The sequence below is a fragment of the Planococcus citri genome, chromosome 1, assembly GCF_950023065.1.
Source record: "Planococcus citri chromosome 1, ihPlaCitr1.1, whole genome shotgun sequence".
Classification (NCBI taxonomy): domain Eukaryota; kingdom Metazoa; phylum Arthropoda; class Insecta; order Hemiptera; family Pseudococcidae; genus Planococcus; species Planococcus citri.
Genome location: NC_088677.1, coordinates 4,456,464 through 4,482,186, shown reverse-complemented (window position 1 = coordinate 4,482,186; position 25,723 = coordinate 4,456,464). Strand labels below are relative to the sequence as shown.

General features: G+C 33.7%; 3 protein-coding genes across 4 annotated transcripts in view; all 3 read right to left on the bottom strand.

Moving 5' to 3' along the window:
* T48 (FU domain-containing protein T48) overlaps nucleotides 1–8,022 on the bottom strand; it is a 240,197-nt gene extending 232,175 nt beyond the window's left edge. The window contains exon 1 of one of the 2 annotated variants that reach the window (XM_065364332.1): nucleotides 7,466–8,022. In XM_065364332.1, the coding sequence (XP_065220404.1) occupies nucleotides 7,466–7,553 (88 nt within the window). In that variant the 5' untranslated portion in view covers nucleotides 7,554–8,022. The remainder of the gene's footprint in view (nucleotides 1–7,465) is intronic. The other variant, XM_065364323.1, reaches the window with a different exon arrangement.
* Nucleotides 8,023–13,588: 5,566 nt separating this feature from the next.
* Nucleotides 13,589–16,085, bottom strand: LOC135843271 (thymidine kinase, cytosolic-like). The gene is made up of 4 exons (XM_065361095.1): nucleotides 16,038–16,085; nucleotides 14,152–14,391; nucleotides 13,849–14,061; nucleotides 13,589–13,768 (listed from the first exon to the last, which is right to left on the bottom strand). The coding sequence occupies exons 1-4, from the start codon at nucleotides 16,083–16,085 to the stop codon at nucleotides 13,589–13,591; spliced, it is 681 nt and encodes a 226-aa protein (XP_065217167.1).
* Nucleotides 16,086–18,190: 2,105 nt separating this feature from the next.
* On the bottom strand, nucleotides 18,191–23,028 carry LOC135845481 (ankyrin repeat domain-containing protein 27-like). The gene is made up of 2 exons (XM_065364065.1): nucleotides 22,704–23,028; nucleotides 18,191–21,551 (listed from the first exon to the last, which is right to left on the bottom strand). Exon 2 carries the CDS (start codon nucleotides 21,504–21,506, stop codon nucleotides 18,789–18,791), a length of 2,718 nt encoding a protein of 905 aa, XP_065220137.1. The 5' UTR covers nucleotides 21,507–21,551; nucleotides 22,704–23,028; the 3' UTR covers nucleotides 18,191–18,788.
* Between the last annotated feature and the right edge of the window lie 2,695 nt (nucleotides 23,029–25,723).

The following is a 25,723-nucleotide window of genomic DNA, read 5'->3' as shown; positions in this document are numbered from 1 at the left end:
TAAACTTCGGTGAAAAAAAAACTGGATTTCCTGGTTTTACACAGAGATCGAAGAACAACAAATCATATAAGAATAGCTGAGAAATTCGATACACATTATGAGAGTATAAGCACAGTTTGAAGGTATGAAGTGGCATTAGAGTAACGATTCAATTATTTGTACCGATGCAAGGGACTAAATCATTCTTCTATTTTGAATTTATACTCTTAATATTTGTAAGTTTGAAGGATGAGCTGCGAAATGATTTACATACATCATTCATGGAAACACAGGAGTAAAAAATCTGATATTGAATTTTATTTGAAGGTTTTTTCAATTTCTTTGTTTTTGAGAATTTAATTCTGAAAATTTGGTAATCGAAATGAGACGCTCATCGTAAAATTTTATTGATGAAGAAAACTTCCAAAACTGCAAAAATTGAAAAAAAAACTCCTAATATTTTGTAATAATCGTCAGGAAATATAATTGTTTGTCATCATCACAAAAAAGTCAATTTTTTAATGCAAAAAAATCGCAGAAAACCAAAAAACAGAACATTACAAATTGAAATTGTTTCGGTTTTTAATTTTAAAAAGTTGAAGTATTTTGGAAGTTTTTGATTAAAAAGCTGGACTTTTGAGCAATTGAATTCTTTGGCAAACAAAGTCAGAATTTTTGTCATTTCTGGTAAAAAAAAAAAGTTGACAAAGCAAGACTTCGACAATTTTTGCAAAAGGAAGGCTTTTTTCATTTTTTGACAATTTCTGACTAAAAGTGAGATTTTTTGGGCTTATGTTTGTTTGTTTGTTTTTTTTTTTTTTTTTGCAAGAAACAATTTTTAGCCATTTTGTTCAAAAGCAACATTTTTTGCCAAGTTTTTGAAAAAGCGAGTAAATATGTGAAATTTTTAGCAGCTATGATAGAAAGCGAAAGTTTTTGTCAATTTTTTTTGCAAAAAGCAAGCCTTTGATAATGTTAGGGAAGAGTACTTTTAGGACTTTTTGGCAATTATTGGCACAAAAATGATACTTTTTCGTAATGTTCGTCAAAACAGCGAGACTTTAGGTCGACATTTTATGCAAAGAAGGTCTTTAGTCATTTTTATGAAAAGCTAGAATTTCATATGATTTTTGGTAAAAAATAAGACTTTGATTCTAATTATAAGTTTTACCCAAAAACAGGATTTCAACAATTTGAGCAGATCTGAAGGAAGAGCTTTTTAACAATTTCCAGCAAACAAGTTGGACTTTTGGACAACTTTTTAAAAAAAGAGACTTTTTGAGATTTTTGAGCAAAAAGAAAGTGAAATTTTTGAGCTATTTTGTTAAAAACCAAGAGTTTTTATGAATTCTTTGCAAACAGCAGGACTTTTAGGCAATTATGGACAAAAAATGATACTTTTTCGTAATTTTTGTCATAAAAGCGAGACTCTTAGCAATTAAGGGGAAAAAGTGGGACTTGGTATTTTTGCAAAAAAGTAGAAACAATCTCTGGCCATTTTTTTAAAAAGTAAAGGAGTTTTGAAAAAAATGCAAGATTTTGACAATTTTAGCGAAAAAGGAAGCGCTTAAATTTCTGCACAATTTTTGAAAAAAGAGAGTGGAATTTTTGGGATAAACGTGAGATTTGTTACAATTGTGCAAGAGAGCGAGAGTTTTTGTCAATTTTTTGCAATAAAAGCAGGCATTTGACAATTATAAGAAAAAAGCATGAATTTCTCTCAATTATTGGCCAAAAATGATACCTATACTTTTTGTTGAAAAAGCGACACTTTTGAGCAATTTTGAGTTGACAAAAGTGGTCTTTTTTGGTATTTTTTATGAAAAAGAAAAAAACTATCTCTGGCGATTTAAAAAAAAAAAAAAACGAATTTTTAAGCGAGGATTTTTGATGATTTTTAACAAAAAGTAAGACGTTGTCAGTTTCAGCAAAAAACATGGAGTCATTGGCGCAATTTTTACATTTTTGTCAAAAAACAAGACATTGAAAATTTCAACAAAAATCGCAACTTTTTGGCAATTATTGGCAAAAAAATGAAGTTTTTGGCCATTTTTGTGGAAAAAGCGAGATTTTGCAACTTTTTGTAGGTAGACAATTTTTGGAAAAATTAAATTTTTTTAGCATTGTGAGCAAAAATATTTCCCATATTTTTAGTAAAAATGGCGAGACTTGGGCAATTTTTGATGAAAAATATATTTTAGGGTAATACTGAAGGAGGGGGATGAAGTCTGAGACTTTTTGGAAATCTTCAATGTTGACAAAAACAAATGACAGGCATGAAATCCAGTATTCAATTTTTTTTTAGTGACTGAAAAATAGCAAACAAGTGACCAAAAATTTGAGAAGAAGTGACCAAAATTTTGAGAAATGAGAGCAAAGTATACCGTTTTCGACATGCCAAATCGATTGGAAACTGTTTCAACCCGTTTTAAGCAGTTCTGGAGCCTCCAGCAGATTTTTGAAACTCAAAATTCCAAAAAAATTTCATTAAATGGAGTTGGAAAGCCGAAATTTACTCTGCAAACTAATTTCAATACGCTACGAAGTCAAGTGCAGGTGGATTTCAAGTCGTTTTGAAGCCTCCAGCGACTTTTTGAAAATTACTGGAGTCTCCGCCAGATTTTTGAAATTTGAAATTCTCAGAACATTTCATAAAATGGAGTTGGAAAGCCGAAATTTACTCTGCACTGCAATTTTAACACCCTCTGAAGAAGACTTCTGGCGGATTTAAGTCATTTTGGAGCCACCAGCGACTTTTTGAAAATTACTGGAGTCTCCACTAGATTTTGGAAATTTGAAATTCTCCCAACATTTCATGAAATGGACTTGGAAAGCCGAAATTTACTCTGCAAACTAATTTCAATACGCTGCGAAGTCAGCTGCGGGTGGATTTCAAGTCGTATTGGAGCCTCCAGCGACTTTTTGAAAATTACTGGAGCCTCCAGTAGATTTTTGATACTTGAAATTTCCCAAAATGTCATCAAAAATAGAGATAGAAAGCCGAAATTCATTTTGCAAACTAATTTCAATAAGCTACAAAGTCGACTGCTGGTGGATTTCAAGTCGTTTTGGAGCCTCCAGTGACTTTTTGAAAGGTTCTACGACGTTTTTTGGAAAATTGAAATTCAAAAAGTAGCTAGCTTCAAAACCATTTGAAACCATACCATGCAGTCGACTTCATGTCATATTGAAATTAGTTAGCGAAGTAAATTTCAGCTTACCAACACCATTTGGTAAACTGTTGCGGGAATTTCAAGTCTCAAAAATCTACTGGAAGTTCCAGTAATTTTCAAAACGTCGCTGGAGGCTCCAAAATGACTTGACCCCACCTGAAGTCGTTTACAGAGGGTGTTAAAACTGGAGTGCAGAGTAAATTTCAGCTTTCCATCTCCGTTTGATGAAATTTTGTGGGAATTTCGAGTTTCAAAAATCCGCTGAAGGCTCCAGAACTGCTCAAAACTGGTTGAAACAGTTTCCAATCGATTTGGCATGTCGAAAATTGGGTATATCTCGAATTTCAGCTTTTTTGGTCAATTTGGTAAAATTTCGATTTTTTCCCTCATTTTTGGTCTAAATTTGGTTTTCAAAAATTCACCAAAAATCGAAAAAGGCACTTTAGCACTTGAAATTTTGACAGGTGATAAATTTTCAACTGATCTTTCGATCTACCTTTGCACAGTTTAAAAAATTTCGCGCAAGTCTTATGTTGGAACGCAAAATCTGCGATTTTGGCTGACCTGTCAATCAAAATAGCTGCCATTTTATAAGTAGGGCCACTTTTTTTTTGAGGACAAGGGCTAGAAATGAGGAGCTGAGAATCAAAACTCACATTTGCCACCATAAACGATTTTGAGAAAAACGCGAAAAACTGAGTTAGTAGTGTTGCCAGTTGAAAAAACTTATAATACCAAAATGAATCATTAGATAGCGCTACTAGAACACGATTCCCTGTGTTGACTGATTTTTACCTAGCTCCCTTCTGCTTTAATATCCACACAAAGAATGGCAAATGTGAGTTTTGACTCCAAGATTTGCAATCAAATTTTTTTCACTGTTTTAATTACGACGATAGGGAAAAGTTTGATAACAAGCTGAATTTTGGTACACGGGGGTTTTTTGATACGCTGAACACGAATTTGGGGTGTCCAGGTGAATCCGGTGTACGCTTCCCCCTTTTTTGTGGACCTTAAGCCCCCAAATTTGTTTTTTTGCGTTTAAGTCCGAAAATATGCAATTTTATGCAAGATTTATGTTTTTTGGGTCGCAGAATACGAATTTGACAATATTTTTTTTGTAGGGGTGGGGGATGAGGGGGTTAGGGGGGTGAGAAATTCAAAATTTGACTATAATGATGTGTGACATGTCGAAATGTATGTTTTCGTGGTTGTAGATCACGAATTTGACAATATTTTTTTCGTAAGGGTTGATGGTGGGGGATGAAGGGGGTGAAAAATTCAAAATTTGACCATAATGATGTGTGATATGTCGAAATGTATGTTTTTGAGGGTGTAGATCACGAATTTGACAATATTTTTTTCGTAGGGGTGAATTGTGGGGGATGAAGGGGGTGAAAACGGTGAAAAATTCAAAATTTGACCATAATGATGTGTGATATGTCAAAATGTATGTTTTTGAAGGTGTAGAAAAGGTGAAGGGTGGGGGATGGAGAATTTTCTATTGGAGAGCCGTCAAAGTCCCTGGAAGAAAAAATTTGTAACATTTAAACAAAATTCACCATGATTTTTCACTATAATTGACTGTTGTCGTCGCCGGGGCATTCGGGGGCAAAAATGGCAAATGACATCTTGAAATACACTATCTGAAGTACTAGCCCCTGGGATTTCCCCTGCATCTACGTGCAAAAATTTGTTCTATTCCTATTTATGTAGCAGAGTAGGCAAAACACGGAGTTTTAACGTAAATTAAAAACCTCTATAATGACTTTATAACAAACTAAAATCGAGTAAATTGATGAAAATTACTCACTTTCAGTTGAATTATTCATACTTGGTACATTTCGACATATTACACATCATTATAGTCAAATTTGGAATTGTTCACCGTTTTCACCCCCTTCATCCCCCACAATTCACCCCTACGAAAAAAATATTGTCAAATTCGTGATCTACACCCTCAAAAACATACATTTCGACATATCACACATCATTATGGTCAAATTTTGAATTTTTCACCCCCTTCATCCCCCACGATCAACCCTTACGAAAAAAATATTGTCAAATTCGTGATCTACAACCACGAAAACATACATTTCGACATGTCACGCATCATTATAGTCAAATTTTGAATTTTTAACCATTTTCACCCCTCAGCCCCCACCATTGACCCCTAAGAAAAAAATATTGTCAAATTCGTGATCTACACCCTCAAAAACATACATTTCGACATATCACACATCATTATAGTCAAATTTTGAATTTCTCGCCCCCCTAACCCCCTCATCCCCCACCCCTACAAAAAAAATATTGTCAAATTCGTATTCTGCGACCCAAAAAACATAAATCTTGCATAAAATTGCATATTTTCGGACTTAAACGCAAAAAAACAAATTTGGGGGCTTAAGGTCCACAAAAAAGGGGGAAGCGTACACCGGATTCACCTGGACACCCCAAATTCGTGTTCAGCGTATCAAAAAACCCCCGTGTACCAAAATTCAGCTTGTTATCAAACTTTTCCCTATGGAATTTTGCAAACAAAACTAAGTTTTCGTCAAAACTCACATTTGCCAATGGCAAATGTGAGTTTTGATTCTAACCCTTGGTTTTGAAGGTGAATTTCACACCAAAATGACTTTGATCCAAAAAAACCGAATATGTCACATTATAGAGTGTAAAACGGTATATCCAAATCTGCCATAAAACGATTTTTTTTTTTTTTTTTGGCAAATGTGAGTTTTGATTCTCAGCTCCTCAAATGTTTCTTAGCCCCCCCACCCAAAGAAAAAAGTTGTCCCGGAGGATCGACCTGGGGGGGGGGGGGTACAATAGATCCGTATGCGGGCTCCCCGATTATTAAGGAAATTTGGTAAGCCAATCAGTGATTTTTCTTCTTCTCCAGGTTGAGGAGCCTACAACAAAATTTCGAGCAAAATCTGGGCACCTAACCTCAAACCTGGACTCATTGACATTGAACGACTGTTTCAATACACGTACAATGAAAATGACAGAATGTAACCAAAACTCTCAATATTTCTGGTCGAAATGACATAAACTGATCCACTCACCTCATCTCCTCTCCCTCCCAGTCCCAGCTCCCTCTGTAGTAAAAATCACACCTAAAAATGGGTACTCCTATTCCTATACACAAATTGAACATTATTTTATAGCTGCAGGCTTTGGTATCACAGAATAGTACTTTACAGAGCGGCATTCCTCAGGTATAATCTGGTCTCTGGTCTCAGGTCTCATCTAGACTCTGGTAACAGTATCGTACACACATTATGGTACACACCAGAAACAGTGCGACTCACACCTACGCATTATTCACGCTAACACAATATTCTCATCGCCCACCTTATTCCCGCCTATTCTCATTTTCAAGGATTACCTTTTGGTTTGGTTGGAAAATGCAGCACGACACTCGACACAGAGCCAAGCAGGCCACAGGGTACACAACGATGACGAATAGACCCATATTAACCATCACAACATCAGCCATCAGCAGTGAGCAGATATACCGGAAGTGTAACTCTTTCTTATCAAAAGCATTCTGTACCAGGTAAACCATACGTAAAAAGGTATGTATATGTACGATACTGATACCGAACTATGTAATATACGAGGACGTGTATTCAAAAGGCTTAAATCATCTGTTGATGTAACATTAATATACGATTTAAAACGCATAATGTACCATACGTCGCTCGCACCCTGCACCCTGCTTCGTCATCATCGTTCAGCTCCATCTCCGGCTATTTAGTGTTCAATGCTTCTCGATGCGAATGCTCGTGTAATAAAAATGGTGAAAGTTGCGGCTATTATGGCTCTTTACGTAGACGTACATACGGCTGCAATGTCTGTGTATCTATAATACGATATATATAAAATACATACGTCGCCCATTTGAAACATTATACAAGCTACAAGCTTTCTAGAGAGCCCATGTCGGGTAGTTTTATAGCATTTTGTATGAAAAAAAAAACGTCCTAGTGGAGATTTTTATTACCCATACTCGAAGTAGTAGTAAGTATTACGTATACGTACACAGACAGATACACTTATAATGAGATCTGTTCAATATTGTCGTAAGTTGCACAAATGCAAAACTTTGTTGCATACAATACAGTCGAAATCATAGACCAACGAAAAGAGGAAAAGGGGGGCCAGTTCAGTGACGTTCAGTCATCTCATTATCGTTATCGTGATTGCTGACACTTCAGGTTCGTTTTATTCATACAATAACTCGATCACAAATCAACCCTACAATGAATCACACACATCGGAATGTAATCTGATCAAAGATATCTTACCTCTATTCTCCGCAGCTACGGTAGTTTTTTGAATATCCGCAACAATACCTACGATTAGGTACATTATATAATGTTTCGTTATCCACATGGTAATCTCTACACATTCTCAATGCTCGTATTCATAATATTTCAACTCAGCAAAAACCAACTAGCCACTATAACCAATACACATCACAACAATCACAACGATGATAATTTAACCGGCATTTTTTCACTCAAAAAAAAAAAATCACCATCACAATGAACGGTCGACGGTACCGAATCGAAACACAAATGGACGCTCGTCGAGAGAAAATTGATTAGTTTACGTTACTTTTGGACGCATTTATAGATTAATTAAAACACACGCGTGTAATATTAATTAATATTTTACCACCAGCACGGCGAACATACACTTTCGTACATTATTTCACCGATAAATACCGCGAACAACGAACACGTGAACGAGAAAAAACCGTACTGGAGTACTGGATCAAAACGTACACGAGAAGAGTCGGCTTCGCGCAGGGATGCCAACGTAGCGATGTGAAAGACGCGTCGCGAGTCAGGGTTGTTTGTTTACAGGCGTGAAAATGTTACGTTGTGGTTTTTTTATGTGCTTTTTATTGTTGGGATTTATTTCGTTTGATTTTGCAAGATGAAATTTGATTTTTGATTAAGTGAGAGAATTTTCCGAATGTTCTGAACTTGAATTTTATTATTAACGAGTTGATAAGCGAAATTATATCATCGATTGGATATTTTCTGCGTTTTTATCTCGTTTGTACGGTTTCAAAAATTCAAAATGATCGCGATAAAAATGATCATCGAAACGAATGTACGGTTCTAGATTAATTTTTTAATTAAAGGTATCATTTTTAAAGGTCTGATTATTAGCGGGAGGTGGATGGTCAACTCGAAGATAATCCTAGAATGATGGAAATGAATCCAGGTTTTGTATAAAAATAGTATGAAAAAAATGTAGTACATACCTACTAAAAAAAATTTCCCACTGTCATAATAATGATAAAATACGATAAAAATCAAACCAAATTTTCTGCAATCTTCAGCAGAATGAAAAATAAAATATGTAGAAAAATGAAACAAATCTTACCCTTCCCTGCCTATTCGAAAATTCTAAAGAATTTCACAATTTTTCACAAGTTCTCAGAGAAAAAAAAATACATAGAAGTGATTAGGCTTAAACATGACAAGAGTTGATGATTTTTTTCACTGACAAGAAAGATATTCTATTCCCAAACGACAGACATATTTTTGAATCGGAGAAAACTTGATCGAAAGAGCATACCAAGATACATCACCGGCCCCGATTTCAGGAGCTAAAGAGTATTCTTCAATTTTGGAGGAATTTTGAAAACCAAGTTTGAACCAAAAATGTAAGTCATTACAAAATTAATTTTGAAAGTTGGAATTTCTGCATGCTGAGTCAATTTTAGGCTATTTTTGAAGCTTCCGGGCGTATTTTGGAAATTGCAGATTTTCAAAAAGTGCCATTAAAGCTGTTTGAATTAACTTTATCACGTTTAAATGCGAATGCAGATGTTTTGTGGTCCACTGAACTATAATTACACAATGTTTAGAAAAAAGTGGAATTTTTTAGGACTTTTGCTAAATTTGTCATTTTTTGGTGAAAAGCAATGCAAAAAATAGGATTTTTTGGCAATTACTTGCAAAAAAAATATAAAATAAAATAATACTTTTTCACAAAATTGGCGAAAAACCCAAGACTTTCATACAAATTTTAAAAAAAAACTAAAACAGCTCAAAAGTGACATTTTTTGTTCATTTTTTAAAAAGTGTGAATTCCTGAAATTTTTTTATAAAACAACAGAACTTCTTGACAATTATTGGCAAAAGTGATGATTTTTGGAAATTTCTGGCACAAAAGCGAGACTTTAGAGTAATTTCATGAAAAAGAGGTTAGACTTTTTAGCAATTATGCTGAAAAACTAACAAAAAGAAAGACTTTTTAGTTTTTTAAAATTTTTGGAAAAAAATTACACTGATTGAATTTTTTTGCAAGAAAATGAGATCTAATTTTTCGCTATTATTTTCACAAAGCAAAAATTCGTGTAAATATTTGAAAGAGCCAAAAATTTAGATATTTTTAGGCAAAAGCAAGACGTTTTTGGTAATTATTGGCAAGTTCTTGTTGATGATGCACTAATTTTGAACATTTTTTGAACAAAATGAAACACTTTGGAATTTTTTGTAAAAAAGTAAAAATTTTTAAAAATGTTTCGATAAACTGAGAATTTTTGACTATTTTCTCGTTGTAAAACTTTTTGATAATTATTGGCCAAATCTTAATACAATTTTTGCTATTCTCAGCCAAAACCATCAGACTTTTTGTAATTTTTTGTTTTCGATAAAAAACGAGACTTTTGGTAATTTTGAGCAAAAAGGAGATAATTTTTTTTTTTTTAAATGAAGCTCTTTGCAATGTTTTGCAAAAAAGCAACCATTTTTAGAATTTTTTAACAGGAAGCGAGATATTTTGACAATTTTGACAAAGAGCAAGATTTTTTGTCATTTTAGGCAGAAAGTGAGACTTTGACAACTTCAAAATGAAGTAGGTAGGGACAAAACATTTCATAAAACTGGCGTAATTGTCAAAAAATGAGAAAAAGGTTACAAAAGTCATGAAAATTCTGTGAAATTGGGTAAAAATCATGTTTTTGAAAAATTATTACGTGAAATTTTTGAAAAATTGCTGAAAACACCGAACGAAATGATAAGAACTACACAGTGGTTGATGAATTTTTTCACTGACAAGAAAGATATCTTATTCCTAAATGACAGACACATTTTTAAATCAGAGAAAACTTGATCGAAAGAGCATACGAAGATATCAGCTCACCAGCCCAAATTTCAGAAGCTGAAGAGAATTCTTCAATTTTGGAGGAATTTTGAAAACCAAATTTGGACCAAAGATGTAAAAAACAAAAAATGTATTTTGAAAGCTGGAATTTCCGCATGCTGAATAGATTCTAGGCTGTTTTGAAGCTTCCAGTCGTAAATTTACTTTATCAGGTGTAAATGCGAATGCAGATGTTTTGTGGCCCACTGAATCGATTACACGATGTTTAGAAAAAAGTGGAATTTTCTAGGACTTTCGCTAAAGTCATTTTTTGGCAAAGCAAAACGTTAAGCAACTTTCTCAAAAAAAAACACAGGATTTTTTGGCAATTACTTGCAAAAAAATTATAAAATTATGCTTTTTCATAATTTTTGATGAAAAAATCAAGACTTTTATACAATTTTTTGGAAAAAACAAAAACAGCTCAAAAGCGACAATTTTTGTTAATTTTCAAAAAAGTGAGAATTCGTAAAAATTTTTAGAAAACAACAAAACTTTGACAATTATTGGCAAAAGTGATAATTTTTGGAAATTTCTGGCACAAAAGCGAGACTTAAGCGTAGTTTCATGAAAAAAAAATGAAAACTTTTTAGCAATTTAGCTAAAAAACTAGAATTTTTGTTTAAAAAAAAATCACACTGATTGAAATTTTTTGCCAAAAAATGAGATCTCATTTTTTAGCTATTATTTTCATAAAGCAAAACTTCGTATAAATTTTTTAAAAAAAAATTTGACATTTTTAGACAAAAGCAAGACGTTTTTGGTAATTATTGGTAAAAAATTACATTTTTTGTTGGTGAAAAAACCAAGACTTTCGTACAACTTTTTGGAATTTTGGAAAAAACGAAAATATGTAGCTCAAAAGCGACTTTTTCTGTTAATTTTTAAAAAAGTGACAATTCGTGAAAATTTTTAGAAAACAACGGAACTTTTTGACAATTACTACCTATTAGCAAAAGTCTGGTTCGAGCGTCTATAGAGGTCAACACTGAGGAGCTCAGGGTCTCTAAACTACCCGGCTAGCTCCAAGGTGCTTGTGTAGATGTCACTAGAAAGCAACGGGAAACTACTAGTGGAAGCTCGAAACAACGTCGATTCCCCAGAATAATCGCAGTGGCAATAGGCATTCGCCTCGCCCTGTTAGGGTACCACAAAAATGCGATTTCCAATGTCCTGTAAAGGACAAGGAACCACGACGACGACGAATTCAACAGGAAACGAGACTTTTTGACAATTTTGACAGTGACAAAAAGCAAAATTTTTTGCCATTTTTGGCAGAAAATGAGACTTTGACAACTTCAAAAAGAGGTAGGGGCAAAAGATTTTCTAGAACTGGCATAATTGTCAGAAAATGAGAAAAAGGTTACGAAAGTCATAAAAATTCTGCAATATTGGGTGAGAATCGCCATTTTGAAAATGTTTTTATAAAATGATCACGTGAAATTTTTGTGAAATTGCTCAAAACAGCGAACAAAATAGTAAGAAATTGATGAAAAACATCAATTAAAACCCTCAAGATCAAAATATGCTCCATAAATTTTTCAAAAATTACACAACATGAGGTAGAAATTTGCGCAAAATGCAAATGACTCCAAAATAATCTGAATTAGGTATGTAAAAAATTGTCAAAAATCGATCAGTGAAATGGAAAAAAAGTAAAAAGTTCAAAGAATACGTCGTTAAATTATCAAAAAATGAGCAAAGTTTATCAAAGTAGCGTAAAATTGGGTAAAAATTACTCTAAATATTAGAAAAGTTTCCCTAATTGACAAATGATTCGCAAAGTTGACATAAAATCGACTACATAATTTCTGACAACTGAGATTACGTGCAAAAGCAGGGCAGAAGAAGAATACCAGAGAATTTATTCATGTTTAGGTTTGGCGAAGGAGAAGAATCAGGTAAAAATTCATTTATTCCCGAAGAAAATTAAAACTGGAGAAAATGGAAAATGGATTCAAAAATTCTGAAAGAAGGAGAAAATTACCAAATAAAAAATCCAAAATGTTTGAACAAAAAAAAAAAAAAAATTGAAACTATTTTAGATTTTGGAAATTCTGACAAAAAGCAGGACTTTAGATAAGAAAGTTTTTCAAATTTTGCAGGAAGTGGTGGAAGGGGGGTAAAAGAAAAAAAATATGATTTCTGGAGGAAAAGTCAAATAAGAGGAAAATTCTTCTGAGCCCTCTGATTAATATGGCCATAATTCACAGTCCTGGAAAAATAAGATTCTCGTTTTAAAAATTTTTCAGAAATTTTCTTTTTCTTTTTCAGAAATCTAAGTTTGAAAATGAGCAGAAAGCCTTAGAAAAGTCAAAATCGATGCATATTGACTCAAAAAGAAGGAAAAAAAGTGAACCAAACGACACTCGGTAGGTTAATTTTTGCATAGAAGAATATTTTTTTTATTTAAAAATTTTTTTTTTTTTCTTAACCCAATATTGGAAGCTTTTATTTCGCGTAGTTTTGATGAAAATTCTAAAATATTGAATATAAATGCTGTTCGCGAATCCAATTTTTGAAATTGGAGGGAAATAAGAGCTCAGATCGAAATTTTTCAATAATTAAAAATGTTCGCACGGTTTCAAGGAACAACGTTGGTTCGAAAAATGTTTCCAATACAAGCCATAAGATCCACAGACCGCGATTCATTTCAAAAGAGGGAACGAATCCTTGAAAAAAAAACCCAACACTAGCTAACTTTTCTTAAAATACGTCCCAGATTACGAATCTATCGTGAAATCACTTCCAACTTTCTGATGGAGCGGAAATTTCCTACAAGACTGTACTAAAATTAAAAACTCGAATCACGTGATAAAAAATGCAATAAAAACTACCGATCATGATTACTTATTACGATCGATATTAGGCTTAAAAACGTTAATATCACACATTCAAGAATTTTCTCATAAACAATAAGGAAAAATCATTCAATTTGGCTGTCTCTTTAAAATACGTATAAAATAATTCAAATAAAATTCGATAAAAATACGCTTTGCAAAAGGAAAAAAAAAGAAAGAAAAAAGGGATACAAAATACAAAATAAAATTCAATTCAATCACCTATAAAATATGAAAAATAAAAGTAGTCGATTATAATCACCGAGGCACAGTACACCCTGATAGGAATAATAAAATAGAAAAAAACGAATGCACGTAATAAATGATCAAACAGACCAATCACATTGGTCAGGAAGTCGATTCATGATAAATACTAATATCGTTTCATCCGAAACAGCGCCAAAAAAATGACGGCGATATCGTTTAGATATTCATTTTGGATACGTTGAAAACTTTGTTATTCATATTATTCATTTCTTGATGATACACCTTGCACGGCGAATTCCTAACTGGTTTTTCTTGTCGATGACATTCTCGACATACAGACATATACTTATCAGTACTTCCAATCAATTCAACCTGAAAGCATGTGATTTGGTTAGCCTGAAAATACACATCATATCTTGCGATTAAACGAGCCCACAGTAAGCGAAAACAACACATAGATTTATACAATGTCTTACTTCTTGCTCGTTGGTGGTACGTTTAGTGAAAGAAGCGTCGCTGAAGCAAGTCATACAGACAGCGTTCAATTTAACTACACTTTCGGCGATAGGAACAAGCTGCAGGATTTTTCCGAATTCGGTTCTTTGAAATGTGGCATCTAAGGCTGCTACGATTACGATTTTTCCCCGGTTGGCCATTTCTTCGGCGAATGAGATTATTGAGTCTTGGAACTAAGGACGAATAATGTATTATTAATGATAAATAGTCAATTAGACAGGATCAAAGAACGATGAGCTATGTAGTTAGAGAGTATATCTTACAAATTGTCCTTCGTCGATGCCAATAACGTCGAAATTATCTACTATATTAATCATGTCGTATAAATTAGAGCAAGAAGTAGCTGATAAGGTTTGCCCATCGTGAGATGCGATGCTGTCTTCCGAATATCTGGTATCTTTTATGTAACGAATAATTAGGCATCTGTACATGGCGAATGTGTATCGTTTCAGTCGTCGGATTAGTTCGGTTGTTTTTCCGCTGAACATAGGTCCGAAGATGACCTGCAATGTGAAAAAAACATATTTAGAATTTCAAAGATGAAAGTAGAAATCAAAAATAATAATAAATCAATGAATGAAAAAATAGTTGGTAAATTAATTTTTGAATACAAATTCAAATTAAATCAACCTCCCCTTTAAGAGCTCTATTGAAAAAATTATAATAACAAAAAATCTTCCTCTTTTGATGTTCTACAGTATGACACAAAAGTAGTGCCCGGTGTTTTTTTTTTTTTTTTTTTTCATTGGAAGAACTAGAGAGATGAATGAAGCGGCATTGAGTAGGAAAAAAAGGGCTCTCAAAAGCGACCTTAAAAATTCCAGGGCCATGCACAGGGTGTCCATAAATTGAAAAACCGGTTTGGTCGAAAAATTAAAATTGGATTTTATTGGCGCAATGTATTCCACACACTGAGGCGACAAAAATGTGATATGATTTTTTTGAAACCGGTTCATTAATTCGCAACCAGTTAACAAAAAAATACCCAAAACGTAGATAGAGAAAAAAGCTTGAAACAAAAGTTGTAGAGTGTGAAAAATTACACAATTCTGTCTAATCACATTTTGAAACTGGTTCATTGGTTCGCATTTAGTAACCAGTTTTTGGCAATTACCTAAAAATTGAAGATAGGAAAAAAAACTTGGAACAAAAGTTGTTGAGGGTGAAAAATTGAACCATTTTCACTGATCAGAATTCGAAACCGGTTCATTAAATCGCAGCAAAGTCATCAAAAATTACCTGGTTGCAAGTTGATTGACCATTTTCAAAATCCGATCAGCAAAAATGGTTCAATTTTTCACGCTCCACAACTTTTGTTTCAAGCTTTTTTCTCTATTTTTAATTTTTAGGCGATTCTAAAAAACTGATTGATTAATGCAAACTAATGAACCGGTTTCAAAACGTAATTCAACAGAATGGTGTAATTTTTCATGCCCTATAACTTTTGTTTCAAGCTTTTTTCTCTATCACCAATTTTTAGATCATTTTTGGTAACTGGTTCCAAATTCATGAACCGGTTTCAAAATTCGATCAGTGAAAATGGTTCAATTTGTCACGCTCCACAACTTTTGTTCCAAGCTTTTTTCTCCATTTTCAATTTTTAGGCGATTCTAAAAAACTGGTTGATAAATGCAAACTGATGAACCGGTTTCAAAACGTGATTCAACAGAATGGTGGAATTTTTCATGCCCTATAACAGTTTTGTTTCAAGCTTTTTTCTCTATCATCAATTTTTAGGTCATTTTTGGTAAGTGGTTCCAAATTCATGAACCGGTTTCAAAATCCAATCAGCAAAAATGGTTCAGTTTTTCACGCTTCACAACTTTTGTGTCAAGCTTTTTCCCATATCTTCAATTTTTAGGTGATTCTAGAAAGCTGGCTGATAAATACAAACTAATAAACCGGTTTCAAAACATGATTGAACTGAATGGTGTAATTTTTCATGCCCCATAACTTTTCTTTCAAGCTTTTCCCTTCATCTCCAATTTTTAGGTAATTTTTGATAACTGGTTCCAAAATTGATGAACCGGTTTTAAAATCCGATCAGCAAAAATGGTTCAATTTTTCAAGCTCTACAACTTTCTTTCAAGCATTTTTCGCTATCTCTAACTTTTAGATGATTTTCAAAAACTGGTTGCTAAATGCAAACCTGTTGAACCGGTTTCAAAATGTGATTGTGTAATTTTTCATGCCCCATATCTTTTCTTTCATGCCTTTTTTCTCTACCACCAATTTTTAGGTAATTTTTGATAACTGGTTCCAAATTCATGAACCAGTTTCAAAATACGATCAGTGAAAATGGTTCAATTTTTCACGCTGCACAACTTTTGTTTTAAGCTAGTTTCTCTATTTTCAATTTTTAGGTGATTCTAAAAAACCAGTTGCTAAATGCAAACCTGTTCAACCTGTTTCAAAATGTGATCAGTGTAATTTTTGATGCCCCATAACTCTTCTTCCAAGCTTTTTTTTCTCTATCACCAATTTCTAGGTAATTTTTGGTAACTGGTTCCAAATTTATGAACCAGTTTCAAAATCCGATCAGTGAAAATGGTTTAATTTTTCACGCTCCACAACTTTTTTTTCAAGCTTTTTTCTCTGTTTTCAATTTTTGGGTGATTCTAAAAAACTGGTTGCTAAATGCAAACTAATGAACTGGTTTCAAAATGTGATTGAACAGAATGGTGTAATGTTTCATGCCCTAGGTATAACTTTTGTTTCAAGCTTTTTTATATCACCAATTTTTAGGTAATTGTTGGTAACTGGTTCCAAATTCTGAACCGGTTTCAGAATACAATCAGTGGAAATGGTTCAATTTTTCACGCTTCACAACTTTTGTTTCATGATTTCTTCTTCTCTATCCTCAATTTTTATGTGATTTTCAAAAACTGGTTTCCAAATGCAAACTAATGAATGAACCGGTTTCAAAATGTGATGGATCAGAATGGTGTAATTTTTCATGCCCCATAACTTTTGTTTCAAACTTTTTTCTTTATCTCCAATTTATGGGTAATTTTTGATAACTGGTTCCAAATTAATAAACTGGTTTCAAAATCCAATCAGAAAAAATGGATCAATTTTTTACGCTCCACAACTTTTGTTTCAAGCTTTGTTCCCTATCTCCAATGTTTTGGTGATTGTCAAAAACCGGTTGCAAAATGCAAACCAATGAACCGGTTTCAAAATGTGATTGAACAGATTTGTGGGATTTTTTCTTGCTCTACAACTTTTGTTTCAAGCTTTTTTCTATGCCTACCATTTTGGGGTATATTTTATTAACTGGTTGCAAATGAATGAACCGGTTTCAAAATCCGATCAGCAAAAATGGTTAAATTTTTCACGCTCCACAACTCTGGTTTCAAGCTTTTTTCTCAATTTTCAATTTTTAGATGATTCTCAAAAACTGGTTGCTAAACGCAAACCTGATTGAACTGAATGGTGTAATTTTTCATGCCACATAACTTTTGTTTCAAGCTTTTTTCTTTATCTACAATTTTTAGGTAATTTTTGATAACTGGTTCTAAAATTGATAAACCGGTTTCAAAATCCGATCAGGAAACACGGTTCAATTTTTCACACTCTACAACTTATGTTTCAAGCTTTTTTCTCAATTTTAAATTTTTAGATGATTTTCAAAAACTGGTTGCTACATGCAAACTGATGAACCGGTTTCAAAATGTGATTGAACAGAATGGTGTAACTTTTCATGCCCTACAACTTTTGTTTCGAGCTTTTTTCTCAATCTCCAATTTTTAAATAATTTTTGATAACTGGATGCAAATTAATAAACCGGTTTCAAAATCCAATCAGTGAAAATGGTTCAATTTTTCACGCTCTACCTACAACTTTTGTTTCAAGCTTTTTTCTCGATCTCCAATTTTTAAATAATTTTCGATAACTGGTTGCTAAATTCGAACCAATGAACCGGTTTCAAAATGTGATTAGACAGAATTGTGGAATTTTTCACGCTCTGTAACTTTTGTTTCAAGTTTTTTTTTTCTATCTACATTTTGGGTATTGTTTGTTTACCGGCTTCAAAAAATCATATCACGTTTTTGTCATCTCAGTGTGTAGAATACATTTCGCCAATAAAAACCAGTTTGAATTTTTTGACCAAGCCGGTTTTTTAATTTGTGGCACCTTGTGCATGAGCCTGAAATTTTCAAGGTCGCTCGTTATGATTGAAAACCTCAAAATTCACTTCTCTAAAAACCAAAAAGAGAAAGAATCCAGCAACAATTTCAGAAATCAATTGTGACCCTAATAAAAAGACGATACCGTAAAATGAAGAAAATAATTCAAAAATCAATTATTATTAATTTATTCAAAAAGTAATTAATATTGCAATATTGCACTTATAAGTTTACATCATCACAGTAATATAATGGACAATAATAAATCTATAATTAAATTCAGATCTATGAAGAAGAAAAATGCATATGATAACTTTTAATTCACGTTGGAGAAATAATTTTCAACAAAGTTAATTCGAAAAAAAAAAATAATAATATTTCTTATCTACGTAGTTAGGAGAATGGAATCAACAAAAATATTTACATTTCAAGTCTTTGAACTGGTATATCGATAAGTAAACAAAATTTCGTGAGAAAATAATCTAAATAAATGCGATTAATTTCGTTTTTTCAATAATTCAAAGTGGAATTCAACGATAACTTGAAACCGAATTGTAGCAATAATGACACTAAAATGACACAACAATTACAACAGTATTTTATCACAGAATAAGTAATAGAAATATGGACATGATCATAAAAAAAAAAAATTCATAATAAACAGACATTTAAGACTGCTTTATTACTTACATACTACATAACGTTAGAACTTAAACGACCAAAACAAACAAAAAAATGGTTAAAAAATCTTCCCATAGTCAAGAAAACAATCACACGACATCTTCCTTTTGTTTTTTGACCGCTTTTAGTAATCTCATAACAGCAAACGACAGACTTTCTTCGGCTTCGTTCAGCGGAGTCTTGCCTTTATCATTCTTCGCCTCTGTATCCGGTTCGTATTTGAGCAACAACTCGACAATTCGAGCATTACCGGCAGAGCACGCGTAATGCAGCGGCGTACAGTTATTTCTATCTCGAGCGTTGATCTTACAAGCGTCGCAATCGAGTAAAACTTTCGCAGCATTGGGCTGATTCCACAGACAAGCGACGTGTAAAGGAGTCAGTAGCTGTTTGTACGTTCTAACGTTGATTTTAGCCCCAACATCGAGCAAGAATCGGACCGCTTCGACTCGGCCGTATTTACAAGCGATGTGAAGAGCTGTGAAGCCATCCGAGTCGCAGATGTTGGCGCTGAGGGCGTCAATTTTATCGAAATCGTCTTGGTCTTCGTCGGCAGCTTCCTCAGTCGAGGAGCATTTATCACATCTGCACAAAGGATGGCATTTGTACGTCATCTCAGGTACACTGATCGGTTCTCGGACGACTTCGGGGAATCCGAGGAACCTTTTCATTAAACCTAGGTCGCTGACTTTGGCAGCTTTCAAGAGTTTATCGGCGTTTTTGATGCATTCGGCGGTTTGAGGCCGGACACCGTATTCTTCGCGGGGTAGAAGGTGAACCTCGTCGGGAAATTCGAGTTCGTTTATTTCCACCGAGCAAGGAGGTGATTTCAATGGCATGTTTAAGAGATTGACGACGGTGCAGTGTTTTTCATTTAGCAGCGAGATGATATTCAAGCTGTCGCTGAGTTCGAAAGCGTTACACGAGTGTTTATTTTTAATCGATGGATTCGCATTGTAGACTAGTAGGATTTCGACGACGTCCTTATGGTAATATTTTACCGCCAGGTGGAGCGGCGTATCGCCATCTTTATTCGTACCGTTTACGTCGTAACGGATACCGGCGTGTTCGGCGAAATATAACAGAGCTTTGACGCAATCCACGTGACCGTTGGCGGCAGCAAGATGTAAAGGTTGATTACCATCGTCGTCGTGTTGATCTAATTTAGCATCGGCGTACATAAGCAAAAGCACAGTGTTCTGATGACCGTGAGCTGCAGCACAGTGTAAAGGAGTAGATCCGGAGTAATCGGTATGGTTCGGATTCGCTCCTCGATTCAGTAACCAATCCAATATGACCGATTTACCGTAACAAGCTGCCACATGTAAGGCGCTACAACCGCTATTGTTCACCGTATTAACCGTCAACGAAGCTTGCTGGGTACTGGTCGTTTGCAGTTTTTCACATTTGTCGCAAGAGCACAGAGGATGGCAGTACTGAGTTTGTACGATGGCAACTACGGTCTCTGGTGACTCTTCGGGCTCTTCTAGGAATGATTTAATGTTATCGAGATCGTCGTTACAAATAGCTTGGAATAATTTGAGCAAAAATGGGTTCTTGGTTTTCCAATAGAGTTTACTTTTACTGCAAACGTACGAACAGACGTCAGCATCGTCGTATTTATCGCCTCCTTCGTCCAAAAGTACCAGTTCGCATTCCTTCGAGTAGATTATTTTGAAATACAGCCCTCCTCGAATATAAGTCATTACAGCTTCTAGAGTTGTAAACAGGAAACTCAGTTCGTCGGCGTGATTTCCATCCATTTGAGAGAAACTGAAATCTTTCACGTAGTAGAGCTGAGCGATCCACGTCGTGATACCGGATTTCACCACTAAGAATACCAGAATGGGTAGCAGCTCGTCGACGGATAGTTTATTAGTACTTTGGTATTTATTCTTAGTGATCAAATTAATGCATCTTTTGAAACAAGTCAACTTCCCCAAAACCGTACTGTAGCCATTGATTCGGGAAAGTTCGCTGCGAGCTTTAGGAATACTCTCTAGAACGGAATCCGAAGCGTTTAAATGTTGCAGTTGAACATTGCTCAAGCTACGTAAAGCTTTATTAAACGATCCGATTTCGTTGGTACAGTTGGTTATCAAACCTTTCATCACGATCGAGTACATATTGTGTAAAACGTAAGATTCGACGGAGATTTTCACATTAGTCATGAACATACGGTTCAGTTTCACCTTGGAAGCGAGTTTCTTATCGAGCAAGCTTATCTGTAAACATCTCACGTAAATATTGCGAATGAAATTATTTTGCTGCTCGCAACCCTTGTTAAAAAAATCTTTACTACTCAGGAATAAAAACTGTTTGATTATTTCGTCCAATTTTTCCACCAACGAAGAACCATCCGAGCTCTCTAGTAATAGCAGATCGATACAGTCGCGTAGACTTTTCACCGGATAAATACGTAAATTAAATCTGCAGTTCTCGGCGTTATAGTTGAGTGGTCTTTCTAAGCATAACACCTCGTAGCGTACGTTATCGATGTAGAATGTCTCTGTAAACAAAATCGGAACATCGTGACAAATATTCACTAATCGGACTACTTTATCGTAAATTTGTACGTGTTGATCGTTCAACGTTTGGAAATGCGTTTCTGGTAACTCTTCGCTGGGTATTAGTATATGAGTCGAGATATTGTACTCGTTCAGTTCGTAGTTTTCCAACGATTCGGCGCACGGAATACAGATGATCCAGTTCTCGAATATGCATTTCTGGAATACGGTCTCGTAATCGGTTTTCAGGGTTTTGAAGAACGCGTTTTCGTTTAGGTTCTCGTCGTAGTTGTTTTCCATGATGGTAAAGTGAACTGCTTCGAACAACTTCGCGAACGTTAATCACTACAGAATAACACGATTCAAAGTTACATGTTGAGTAATAATGGATGTTCTTCGTTAATTAAACAAAACTCGGCTTAAATCATCGGCGTTTCGGGTGATTAATTAAGATTTTTCGTCCTTTTCCGCGTTTAATTATAATTTTCTTATCGAAAAAGATGGAAAATTTTTTAAAAACACAGATAAGATGAAAGTAGGTAAAGAAAGTAGGTCGTTGATCGAGGCATTTTTTGATCGCGGAGGCATCCTCGATTACCTATTTTGATGCCTACTTTTCAATTTTTAATTTTTTTTTCAAAAAAAAAAATGAAAAATGCATTGAATTTTACCTTTTTCTGCTTTTTTGAAGTGGTTTTGGTTTTTTTGGATCAATAATATGCTTGAAATATATTAAAAGAATTGATAATCAACGCCAATATAATAATTTTCCATCCCATTACTTGATAATTCCAAGATAAGACAAAACAAAAGTTTCGAACTAGATTCAGATTCAGACCACTAAACAGAAATTAAAAATGAACCAAATCAGAAGGAACACTGATTCGAAAGCTTCAAAAGCGAAATTTGAATGTTTTCAAGTGGATATTGTGTCTCAGAAACACATTGAATAATTGATCATCATCACTCAATTTCGGACATGAATGAATGAACTGCAACAATCATGAATCATGATCAGTTAATGAATTGACTACTGAGCTTATCTCATAACGTCAACGAAAATAGCCACAGCATCGACTGTTTATGATTATAAAATGAAACCGAAACTCATCGCGATTACTTGAAAGGTTTCAAACATCAACTTCATAACACCTATTTTTAGGTTTAGAATATAAATTTTGCGTTCGTCACACCTAGGCCTATTCTCGGAACACTATTTCGTCATCAAATTCTCACAACTTGTAGAGCCTACACACATAAATACTCAATTTACACTCACAGAATCGATCTCCAGCATTCAACGACTTCTTTCACACTCATAACAAGGTAATAAATACGTCACGAACTATTCTCCGGTGAAATTTTACCACATAACGTTGCACCAAAAACACACTAACTCGATAACAAAACCAAGACCGGAATTCTTCAACTATAAACCGAACGAACAGTTTTTCTCTCAGGAGCCTAGTTTCAAGTTCATAGAGTGAGATTATTTACCTGAATTTGACCTTTATTCAAAACTTTGGTTAAAGGAACACCATTTCCGTAGCAGAACGACATTCTGATCGAATTCCTGTCAGTGAAATGTACGAGATGAAAGTTAGCTTTGGAGATTAGCACGAACACAAACACAATAGAGTAACACTTGAAATGGTAATTAATGTAATATTATAAAGCGTGATGCATTCTTTTACGTTAATAGTCTAATTAAAAGTAGTCTGATGTCATTTCCATCAAAAACGCGCAATTTTTGGGATACAAAAAGTGAAAATTTCCGAGAATTTTTGTTTTGTTTGGGCTTTGACTTTTATCAGAGCGATTTTTCTTTTTGCATGCGGGATGCGTAACGGTCGTTCATTTCGTTCAATCGTTCATGCCGTTCTTTTGAATTTTATTTTCGAACTTTTTTACATTTTTTTGAATTTTTTTATTTTTTTTATTCAAAATTTATCAAACATCTTAACATTATTCATTATCATTTATCTACGATCTTTTACGTGACAATTTATCTGTATCAAAATTAAAGGCAATAAAATTTCGTCTATCGATACAACTTTTGACTTTTGAATTTCATTTTATATAGACTCGTAATACATAATGACGTATCAACCTGTTTTAATTATAAGGCACAAAAATATAAATTCATTTTTATGGAGATTGCTCAGAATTTTCAGTGAGTGTAGGTACACGATTCACGAGTGTTTTTAGTAAAGTCAACTGTTTGGAATCAAAATTTTATTGTCAATAATTTATTTCTTACTGAGAGCTATAGGATAGCTTATTATGATTGTTGGAAAGTTATTCACTATTCAGGACAGGTTCAAAGTTGTGAAAACAGTCGCGACGAGTAAAAATCAAATTTGAATTGAAATTGCTCGAAATTTTGCTTTTGTAATGAGTAGTGAACACCTACTTAAAATTGGAAAAGAAAAAACTCTCTCCTTATTTTTAATGCTTTGATGCACACTTTGTATTAGTTCATTAAGTGCTCTTGCCTGATGATGAAAAGTTGTACTTTTTGAAAAGATTTTTGCAATAAAAAGCATTAAAAATAAGGAGAGAGTTTTTTCTTTTCCAATTATTGGACTCCTTAGTTTTGGTTCATTCTTTACCTACCTACTTAAAAAGCAAAATATTCTTCACTTTATCCTCTTTACTTTGATATTTTTTCTCGGAACTTTAGCTTTTTTCACTGTTAAAAATTTCATAAATGGAATCACCTATTTTTTTATGCAAACGTTTTTCGCGCAGCGTCGACGTTTTTTTTTCTTCAACTCGACTATTTTTTTGCTTTTAAAGCACTTTTTGGGGATGTCATACTTTTCAAAAATTCAAAACTTACTCGTATTTTCTGTAGAATTTATTTATTTTGAATTCTGAAAATAAATTTCAATTTCTGAATATTATCGAGCGCGCAAAGAAAAGTATTTTGTGAATTTTGAAAAAAAAGTCAATTTGATAATTTCCAAAATAAACTTTGTTCCTTTCAAAATTTACGAAAAATGAATTCTGAAACTAAATTTTGAATTTTTTGGAACGTATCGAGTGCTTAAGGAAAAGTAAAAGCAATAGGTATATTTCTCACAATACATTTATTTTCTGAATTTATTTTTCGTAAATTTTATTTTAAAAAAGAAAAATCAATTTGATAAATTTCAATTTTTCGTTTCTAAATTCACGAAAAATGAATTCTGAAAATGAAAAGTGTTTGAGGAAAGTAATTCCAAAAAAAATCGATTTTTCGCTTATTACGTCATTACCAAAAACAACTTTTCTAGAATAGGTAATCAAATTTTGTGAAAAAACGTAAAATTTTGCGAAATATCAAAAATGAAAAAACAAAAACGGCTGTTCAAAAAAAATCTGAAAAAATTGAAAAAACACTTCAAAAAGAAAAAAATGCATACTGATGTTTGACTTTTTTTGAATGAACGAAAAAATCGATATTTTGGAAATTATTAAATTGACATTTTTTTGGTCAAAATTCACGAAAAGAAAAATAAATTCTGAAAGTATAAATTTTGAATTTTTTTGGAAAGTATCGAGTGCTGTTTGTATTCCTTGATCCCAAAGTTCATGAAATTCAAATTAGGTATGAGTTGACTGATTCAGTAATTCTTTACTATTGACCGTTTTCGCTTTAAAATTTTTTTGAACATTCAAGATTTTACAAAATCAACTCAACCAATCACCCCCTGAAGGCAAATTTCGCCATTTCCTGACATTCTGAAGCCTCCAACGTGATTTTCAATTCCTCCAGAATTTTGAATATTAGTCCGGCATATGACAATAGGAGTAATTGCACCCCCCCCCGCCGATCCTCCGGGACAACTTTTTTCTTAAAGGTGACATCCTAAGGAACATTTTAAAGTAAACTTGCCCCCCAAAAAAGTTGGCCTTACTTATACAAAATGGCGGCCATTTTGATTGACAGGTCAGCCGAAATCGCAGATTTTGCGTTTCAACATAGGACTTGCACAAAATTTTTCAAACTTTACAAAGGTAGATCGAAAGATCATGCAAAGATTTATCACCTGTCAAAATTTCAAGTGCTGAAGTGCGTTTTTCGATTTTTGGAGAATTTTTGAAAATCCAATTTAGGCCAAAAATGAGGGGAAAAAATTCAAAATTTTACCAAATTGACCAAGAAAGCTAAAATTTGGGATATACCCTATTTTCGACATGGCAAATCGATTGGAAACTGTTTCAACCCGTTTAGAGCAGTTCTGGAGCCTCCAGCTGATTTTTGATACTCGAAATTCTCACAAAATTCCATCAAATTGGAGTTAGTTGTAAAGCTAAAATTTATTCTAAAAAATAATTTCAATACGCTACGAAGTACTGTAGGTGAATTTCAAGTGGTTTTGGAGCCTCCAGCGACTTTTTTGAGAATTACTGGAGCCTCCAGTAGACTTTTGAAACTTGAAATTTCCCCAAAATTTCATCAAACTGAGATGGAGAGTCGAAATTCATTCTGCAAACTAATTTCAATACGCTACGAAGTAGACTGCTGGTAG